General features: G+C 35.8%; 1 protein-coding gene across 2 annotated transcripts; it reads right to left on the bottom strand.

Annotated features, from left to right (window-relative positions):
* Positions 1–3,816: 3,816 nt before the first annotated feature.
* On the bottom strand, positions 3,817–9,034 carry LOC121803080 (RNA polymerase II-associated protein 3-like). 2 transcript variants are annotated; one of them, XM_042202788.1, is made up of 12 exons: positions 8,892–9,034; positions 8,507–8,608; positions 7,697–7,915; positions 7,483–7,607; positions 7,264–7,385; positions 7,105–7,187; positions 6,180–6,323; positions 5,832–5,933; positions 5,016–5,195; positions 4,843–4,937; positions 4,657–4,754; positions 3,817–4,211 (listed from the first exon to the last, which is right to left on the bottom strand). In XM_042202788.1, exons 1-12 carry the CDS (start codon positions 8,931–8,933, stop codon positions 4,114–4,116), a joined length of 1,410 nt encoding a protein of 469 aa, XP_042058722.1. In that variant the 5' UTR covers positions 8,934–9,034; the 3' UTR covers positions 3,817–4,113. The 2 variants fall into 2 exon arrangements, with proteins under 2 accessions (XP_042058722.1, XP_042058723.1); XM_042202789.1 differs by having other exon boundaries at positions 8,507–8,605; positions 8,892–9,025.
* Between the last annotated feature and the right edge of the window lie 431 nt (positions 9,035–9,465).

Genomic DNA, 9,465 nt, shown 5'->3' with positions numbered 1-9,465 from the left:
TTTTAATTAAAGTTTTAATTTTATCATAATTTATTTATTTTAGATACTTTCATACAAACATTTAAAATAAAAAAATAACTTAAAATTAACTATTTATATATTACTGATATCCCCACCTCCCGACACTTCATTCCCTGCCACTATGCAACTTACCGTCTCCATCCCTCCAGCCATTACTCTTAATTGGCGGCTATCACCACCATTATTAATCAAATCTCTTTTTTTCTTGAAAGTAGATTTTTTATTTTCTTGTCTTCAATTTTAAGTTGGCCACTTTTTGCTTTTTAGGAGAAAGGGATGGGAGTTGAGAGTCACCGGAAATAAGGAGGAGAGCGAAGAGGAGGTTGGAGCCAGATCTGATCAATTTTCCGGCGAAGTCGGGAGAAGCAAACCGGAACTCTTGGTTGAACATAGATGTATTATTTCTGTTAAGACACGTTCACTAGAAGTAAATGCACAATAAAATACAAAAATGAAGTATTGGTGTTTCATAGATAATAAAAATTGCAGTAAAACTAAAGGGTGTGATCGTCCAAAACATTTGATGACTTTTAGGTGACACAATTAATACTGAATCGGTTCGATTTTTTTTATAAATAAACCAGTTTATGGCCAGCCACATTATGGCCATTTAGCACCACTCATAAATACCTTATTTTTACCTATATCTTCACCCTTTTCACTCTAATTTCTGTCTCTCACCTAGTTTTTCAAAGGAACACCCATGACTCCCAGGGTCACAAATGCCTTCTACCAATTTTGTCAACATAAGGGGATTGACCCGCACTATGACGACCAAGTCTATTGCCCAAGCATGATTGATATTTCACTTTATTTGATAACACAAAGATTAAAAATAGTGCTAACGTTAAAATTGGGGGTGGATGGATTTATAGGACAAAATGTTGACATGAGAAGAGAAAAATGGATGTATTCTATTTGTGAAAGCATTCTCAATGCACTCTTAATCCTATCCTATTTTTCAACTGCTATATTAATTTTTTGTTATTTCAATCCCAAAATATGCAATATAGCTAGTTCCACGTTTCAATTTCACAACCATAATTTTTAAAAAAAGATAAACTGTTTAATATTACTTAAAAATAGAAAATTATATTAAATCTAAAAACTACAATGATAAAATTAAAAAGTCCATAATTTTAAAACTAAAGTCTCATTTTTTCTAGAGCTCCTCAATCATTTTGTTCCGGTGAGCGCGCTCAACCTCGGACAAATAAGCAGTGTCCGTAGCAACAGCCAACTAGTGCGTCTGCCACAACATTGCTTCCCCAACAAATTTCGTGCTCAAGTCCAACTCAGCTTGATTTTGGGAAGGGGAAGGTGTAGCGGTGGTCTTACTCTTACGCTTCTTGGCTTTCTGGCTCATAAGGCAAAACATCAGACGCGACATGTGTGCCTAAACTCTCCTTCAAATGAAAGTTCAAGTTGAACGCCCCAAAAATAGTCATATTTAATGAAAACTTTATAAAATATGAAAGAGAAAGAGATAAAGTGTGTAAAGTATGAGAGAGAAAGAAAAATGTGAATAATGTAGAAGAAAAAAAAGTTTAAAAGTAAGTAATAATTGGAAGTAGTTTTCTATTTTTAGTACGAGACTAATTTTAGTGGACGAGGGAAAATGGATAAACAAAACTATTTTTTGTGGAAGGGAGTGAGTATATAATATTAAAGATTAACAAAAATGTTAAATTTAAAATAAAAGTATTGGTAAAATATTAGTATATGGTTTGAGATGCCAACGAAACATGAGAATAGTAGGAGTTTATTTGAAAATATACGGATGCAAATAAAAGACCCTTGAGCAGGATAACATGGAGATTACATAAGCAAAACACCTAATCATTTTAGATAATATGGAATTTATTTTTAGTCATTTTAGAAAGGATGATTAAAACGATCTAAAATGATATTTATATTTTCTAAAATGAACTAAAAAAAGACATTTGTGTTACCTACAAATGGTAGTTCTGCCTTCTACAATAAAATGTGGTTCAATTTTTATTATAATCCTTTTCCCATATATTCATTGCTTCAAAAATCCTTAAGACCATCAGCAGTGGGGCGCCCTAAGGCGCGCCACGTCAGCATTTTTATCCTCCTCCTTCTCCACCTGCAGTGGGGCGCCCTAAGGCGCGCCCTATGGCGCGCCACATCATTAATTTTGTAATATTTACAAAATACATACGAATTAAAAAAAAAAACTAAAATACATTTAAAATACGAATTTTAAAAACTTCATTCATTTAATAAAAATTAATACATTACAATGCGAAATAATAAAAAACGCAACTGAATGTTGAGAGAATATGTTGAGAGATAGTCGATATGTTGAGATGTTGAGAGAGAATATGTTGAGAGATAGTCGATATGTTCGTATGCACAACTGAATGAGAAACGAGATTTATATAAAAAAACGAAACCGCATGCCATCGTCCGCGGCCTTCACAATGGGGCGGACGATGTCGCGGACGATGGCCATCGTCCGCGACGTCCGCAATGGAGCGGACGATGGCGCGGACGATGGCCATCGTCCGCGGTTTAAGTCGCGCCCGAAGCATAGGCCGCGCCTATCGTCTGCGGCCTATGCCACACACCCACAGTGGGGGCGGACGATGAATGGCTCGGACGATGCGCGCCATCGGGCGTGCCATCGTCCGCCCATTGCGGATGGCCTAAGTAATTTAGGGATTAATTGTCGGATTAAGGTTGAAAGATCAAAGTTAGTACTTACCCGAAAATTGGAAATAGTCCAACCATATTTTTCGTTGTCCAACTCCATTGTCGATAGAATTTAATGTAACATCAAAATGACATGGATTGTGACTTACAAGAGTGTCTATACCCGCTGATAACGACAAAACGTGTCTCACATTTTTGTTCTAACCCAAAAATTAAAAGAAAATTCCAAAGAGTCGGTTCGTGGATGCCCACCTAGAGAAGGGGTTAATTGCACAATTTTTAAATTTGAAGACAACAATAGATGTTCGCAACCAAAGTAGGGTGCAATTTGTAAGAATATATATTAAGATTAAATATATAGTGTGTTTGATTCATAAAATTGAATCCCATAACTAAATCCTATATTGATGATCATGTATTTCCTCCCTCTCATAAGAATATATACATTTGTTTTTTCTTTTTAGTCTGTCCCACAGTAATATGCATTTTTCAATTTTGAAAACTCTTCTCTCTATTGAGATGGACCCCATTATCCACTAATAAGACATTAATTATTTTTTCTTTCTATCTCTCTCTTACTTCATCAATTGTGCATTAAAACTCGTGTTCAACCCAAAGTGCATATTCTTAGAGTGCCCACTGTGGGGGCGGGCACGGAAGAGCTGCGGCGGTGGAGGAACTGTCGGATACATGGCGATGGACAAGGTGGAGCGGCGGATACGCGGCGGCCCTATTGTACGCCGCGAGACCGCCGCGGCAGCATATTTCCAACTTTTATTTTATTTTATTTTCTTAATATATTTCTATAAATTCAACCTATTCCCAATTCATTTTTTTCTATAAATACAACCTATAAATAATGTGATTTGTGACTGTGGTGTGACAGGACAAGTTTTTGCAATTGTGCTGACTAGGCGAACAAGATTTTTTTGCCTATGGCGTGGCTGTTCTGCCTTATTATAGACACTCTTATAGGATGGAAGGAGTAATAACTAATTATAGCTAACCCCCTCCAACTAAAATAATCTCACAACTCAATTTTAAATTATAACTTTGTACAATCTTATCTAGGAAACCGAACACCACCATACACCGTAGTGTTTGAGATAGAGAATATTTTAACAACGAAGAGTCATGATATTTGTACCATGAAGTTTACCATTTGATTAATACATTCTCCCATGCGCCCATCACCGAGTCGACTGTACACATCAACAAAATCTAACACAAATCAGTGTATTCGAATTTTAATATAATGCGTTTACACAGGCTTGTATGCATTGGGATCACATCATTCAACTTCTGTCACATTCGTCATTCTACACGAACGCGATCAACGACAAAATGTGAACCAAGCCTTCTATACGACAGGATGGAGTTCAGCCATGAGTTGGTGTAAAAAGCAGATGCTCATCAATGGCTTATGCCATATTTTGGGCGCAAATTACCGAGGATCTCCACGTATTCTGCAGTTCCCTTACTGAAGACTTCTTTCCATATCTTAGAAAGATCTGTTTCAAATAAACATATGTCTGTCAAATGTATTGTAGTAAGACCGCATCAAGCGCTACTTTACTAGTTTTCGTTGCTAGCTGTATCTAGTGGAATCAACTTACTGATCAAGGGCCTTATTGATATCTTAGCTATAAACGCCGGCTAGTTATGGATATTATATGTGGCAAGATTAAAATAAAATGCTGATACTTCTAGTAACAGGGATAAACAGACAACAGAAAAGCTCTGGAAGCTTTTATTTACTGGAAGGACATAAAATACTACTCATACAACAGAAAGAAACCAGTGCATTTACATGAATAGAATCAAAAGAAGAAGAAAAAAAAGTGAATTTTCACTCTAGATATCACATGTATTAGTTCCATACAGCATCATGATGAAACAAATCTTGTATTTAAATGACAGTAAGAGATACCATAGAAGATAAAAGACAAGACGTACCAGCCTTATCCGCTGGTGAAAGGCACATGATGATCATATCAAATCTTGGGACTTTGGAAAAACTTTGCAAGTATTCAATACCTAATGCCATCTCTTCCCTATAGCCAAAAAGTAAAACAATATCCATGTCGTCATTGAATAAAAGGAGAGCTTCCACCTTGTATTACTGAGAGGTTAGCATCTTACATATAAAAGGTGGCAATGCACCTAATGACATCAATTAGTATTGGAGCTGACAATGCATGCTTAAACAACCCAGGTAATGCAGTTGGTGAAGTAGCCTGATTAACAACGGGGTCACAAGCTTAAGCTCAGGACTAAAAAAAAGCTTTCGGAAATAATGAAATGAAATTTCACACCTTCAATAAGCGAGCCTGTAACTCACGATCACCAGACAGTCCTCGCCAAGAAACCTCAAATTGATAAGCTGAAGTTGGTGCAGCAATGTTTTTTGCAGCTTCGGTCTTTGCCAGAGCAGCTGCTTTTGCAGCAAGCTCTTGCACAGATGCCCTCAGCTCCAGCTTGTTTTGGACTTTCCCCTGTGAAAAGTTTGAATGAAAAGCAGTGACTAAGAGTCATAGCAGGGTACGTCATATTGACACTGCAGCAACATTATACAAAGAGTTGAGCATGCAAAACAAAAGTATTTACTCAACAATTGCTCACCTCAAGATGAACAGCAACTAACTAATATTATCATGACAAGCTTTTCTTTTGTTTTGAACTATAGTACCATTATGTTGTAATGTTAAGTTTTAAAGCATAAAAACAGTTTTGAAATTATCACGTTCTTTCAGATATCGGACTGAGGTTATACAAAAACAGGGCTTCTCTAATTAGGCCACTGCCCTTTTTTCTGACAGTATTTCCTTACACCCACATTCCATTAAGAGTGGAATGAAGTATGCTCAAACCCGCACATCAATTAATGAAGAAGGAAACATCAGAAACAAAAAAAACTCCCTATTTTTGCTATATCAGGAGAAAAAGAATTTGTCCTTTTCCACCATTATTGTCCATTAGATTCCACCACATGCAAAAGGATACAGCAATGTTGTTCTCAATAACATGCAAATATTCAGCATAAAAATTTACGAATGAAAATATCAAAGAATATGCAAAAGCTTATTGCAAAAGATTGAAATTTTCGTGAAAGCAAGACCTCATCTTCAGACCTTAGCGCACTCTGAGACAGCACCAACATGAGATTCATTACTTAGAATACTGTTTTCTTTGTTCTCCGCAGATGCCTGACTTGAAACTTCTTTAATATTAGCCTGCCAAACAAGTTTCAGAGGCAAATACAGCTTCAGCAAACATCTACTAACTACCAGGGTAGAATATCCAAATGTATTCTATCCCCACATCCAAGTACAATATATACCACATCAGTATATTGTATACAATGACCTAAGCAGCTCACTAAAACTTACATGAAATTTAGGTATCCTTTGCTCAGAATCTTTAAATATAGAATATTGATATGAAAACAAAATTAAAATTTATCACGGTCGAGTTCAAACCTTGGAATCATCTTCAACAACCTTAGGCACTCTTCTAGCAGGGGAACTTGTTGCAGATTTCTTCTTGTCAATCCCTACCTTCTCTTGGAGTGCTCCGTTCGATGGTCCTGCTACTAATGCCCCAGATGCCTTCTTCAGAATCTCCTAAAGTTGAAAACACAACAAAAAGGTAAATAACCAAAGAACAAGGAAAACAGAAAGTAGCGAGATGTATACTCCAGAAGTAAACTGATAATGTTAAAGTACCACATTTATATTTTCATATTTGTATATGTGTCACTACAATATACACCTATTGATACCATTATTCTGATGGGCAGATTTGGCCTGATAATGGTTTAGATTAGTATCCTTCTCAATCATACTCAAACATGGACAAATTAAAACAAAACAAAATTAACTGAAAGATAACACGAGAAACTACTAAGTACTTGTACAATTATTGACAAACTTTAGCATTACGACTTCAAAATTTCAATACCCGGCAGGCCATAAGTACAATATCACTCGAATGTTCAATAGGGGTTAACTGAAAAGGAAGAATAAACCTAGCTTGTTCTGAAATCTTTTGCTTCCATCAGTTTAGGACTATATTTTCTGACCTTGCTCTTATGGCTAGTACTCATGGTACACAAAGATCAGACTATCACCTGCTGCATTGGCTTTTTACCAGATAACATAGCACCAAGTCTTGTTCATTTAATAGCCACTGTAGGTAATATTATCATGATTCATGAAAACCTCAAATTCACACAACGAATACAAGAAATTATGCTGCTTAACACATTGGGTACTACTTAGAAATAACATCTGTACTTTATGCGAGTCAGCAAAATAATATTGCTCCGATGCGAGTCTCATATATGACATAGCCAGCATCGGAGTAATATTACAAAAATCTAAGTCAGCAAAATAATAAATCTACCTTTTCAAGCAAAGCTTTGCATTCCGCATACTGTTTCTTGATCTCTTGGTTTTGTGGTTCCAACCTTAAAGCAAATTCAACATCTATGTGTCACTACAAAAGGGTCAGTTACATATAAGGGAGTAAAGACCATTAGAGTAAAAAAAATGAAGATTCTACCATCAATAGAATCCTTGAGTTTCCCGAGTTCTTTTCTAGCAGTTGATCGCCGAGAGTATGCTTTTATGTAGCGATCATCTAAATTCAAAGCTTCAGTGCAATCATTTTCGGCATCCAAGAATCTATTGCCAGATAAAAAGGCCACACTTTTAATGGGGACTTCCTGATGTATATCTAGTTATCTATGGACTTAACAAACTTCAACATAAATTAAAGTACCTCTTAACTTTGATGTATGACATTGCCCTGTTGGCATAAGCGACTGCAGTTGGTGATAGTGCAATGCTACGAGAGTAGCAGTCTATTGCTTCATTGAATTTCTTCTGCTTAAAAAAATCATTACCCTAAAAACCAAAATAGAAAGGAGCAAATAAATAACTCAAGAGCACAATGCAATTAATAAAAGCATGACCGATAAAGAGAAAGATCATACCAATTCTTTCTCAGAATTAGCATCAACAACACCCTCCTCAAATGAGACTCCGCTTGGTAGTCGACTAAGTGCCTCATATTTTTTTACATAATCATGCTGTCCCATGGTATCCTTATTGTCAGAAGAGGATGTTTTAACTTTTGTCTGTCTTCCGTTAACTCTAGTGTTATCAGAAAGTCTAGAATTATTTTGACTTGATTGACTTGGAGGATCACGATCCTTTTTAAAGATGCAAGAAAACAGCATGAAAGATGGTCAGAGAGTATACTCAAGTAATGTGTGGTCAAGGACAATGTGAGTTGTGAGTCTTGTGACATGAGATCAAATTTATTTAACTATAAAGTCCAGACATTTAGGTACATCTCTACGATAATTTCTAAACAAGTATATTCTCCTAACAAATTTTTCCAAGAGCTGTTGCGATATTTATATCTTGAATATGTTACAAGAATACACATGCTCATCTCATTGATCTTAGACTCTTATTAGCATTAGCAACCCTAGCAGCCAGATCCCAAACAAGCTAGGAGAACAAATGCCAAACAATAATTTAAGGTTATAAAAGAGGTTGTAGATCCATAAATGATGATTGAGATTAAGTTCCATAGCCCACATTCTCACCTTTGATGCCAAGTTATATAGTTCTCCATCACTATCCAATCCAAAAGAAATTCAACAACCATCGGAAATTTCAAAGAGTCTTAGAAAACTTAGAGACCTCAATGAATCCATATCCTGATTAATCGTAAAGATACAACCAGCAAACCAGAATCTGCTAGGCAAATAATTAATCTTGGGCAATGTACTTACCAGCTTTCCCCTTCCAAAAGCATCCATTCTCAGTTTCTTATCTTTCTCCTTAAAAGACAATTCCCAGTCCTGTAAGTTATTCAAAAGCCCCTCGACGTCCTGCTGAGTAAGACATCGAAATAGAAAGTTCAAGAACAAGAATATAATGAAAGCCAGTAATTTCGTACTCTGTAAAAGAAAACATCAAACAGGAATTTTTGTTTCTTAATATTTCCGGTACCAGGACTTAAACCGGAACTTATCTGAGATAATGGTGGAAAATCAAACGAGTAATCCTCACAAAAAACAAAAGAATATAGCATCCCTTACTCGACGGCATAAAAACTTGAAGCAAAAAAACAAAATAGCTAAAATTTGAAGTGGAATCAATAGGGGAAATTGGTACCGGAGGCTGATCGCGAGAATGCTTAGAGGGGACTTTCGCCATTGTTGTACGGAAGCGGGATTCGCGAATTTTTGCTGTGGTTTTAGCTTTGCCTGCGTTTCAGTGCAAGAGTCTCCAGATGTTTCGATTGACTTCATATATAAAACCTCGGCATATTGCACCAATTATTAACTTGAATTTTGAATTTTATCAAGTTAATTTTCAACCTTAATTCTAGTATTTTTGAGTGGAGAGATTTTAGAAAAAAAGTCTAAATTTTGGAATTTGTGATTAAATTTACTGACCTTTCAGAATATCGGATGGGACATGCGAATTTTTTAAAAGAGTGAACTACAAAAATCGTCCCTGGACTATGAGTTTATATCGTCCATAGTCACTGAACTTTAAAAATATCGTCAGACATCCCTAGACTTGGGGTTTATCTCAAATTTGGTCTTTTTGACATATTTTTATACGAAAATACTCTTTTGAGCATTTGAGCAATTTGGTCTTTTTACACATTTAACATTTTAAATCTGATATTATTTCAGTGATGTACTAAATCTGATATTATTTTAAATTTATCATTCTTCTT

This window comes from Salvia splendens, chromosome 5 (assembly GCF_004379255.2).
Source record: "Salvia splendens isolate huo1 chromosome 5, SspV2, whole genome shotgun sequence".
In the NCBI taxonomy this organism is placed as follows: Eukaryota; Viridiplantae; Streptophyta; class Magnoliopsida; order Lamiales; family Lamiaceae; genus Salvia; species Salvia splendens.
The sequence above is the reverse complement of the archived record's forward strand: the minus strand, read 5'-3'. Positions and strand labels throughout refer to the sequence as shown.

Excerpts from the sequence above, each read along its gene's own strand:
- LOC121803080 (XM_042202788.1), bottom strand. The coding sequence starts at position 8,933 with ATGGCGAAAGTCCCCTCTAAGCATTCTCGCGATCAGCCTCCG. Across the intron at positions 7,916-8,506 it reads CTTTTGGAAGGGGAAAGCTG|GATCGTGATCCTCCAAGTCA; the intron begins GTAAGTACATTG and ends ATCTTTAAAAAG. Across the intron at positions 4,755-4,842 it reads TGCATTGCCACCTTTTATAT|GGAAGAGATGGCATTAGGTA; the intron begins GTAAGATGCTAA and ends TTTTGGCTATAG.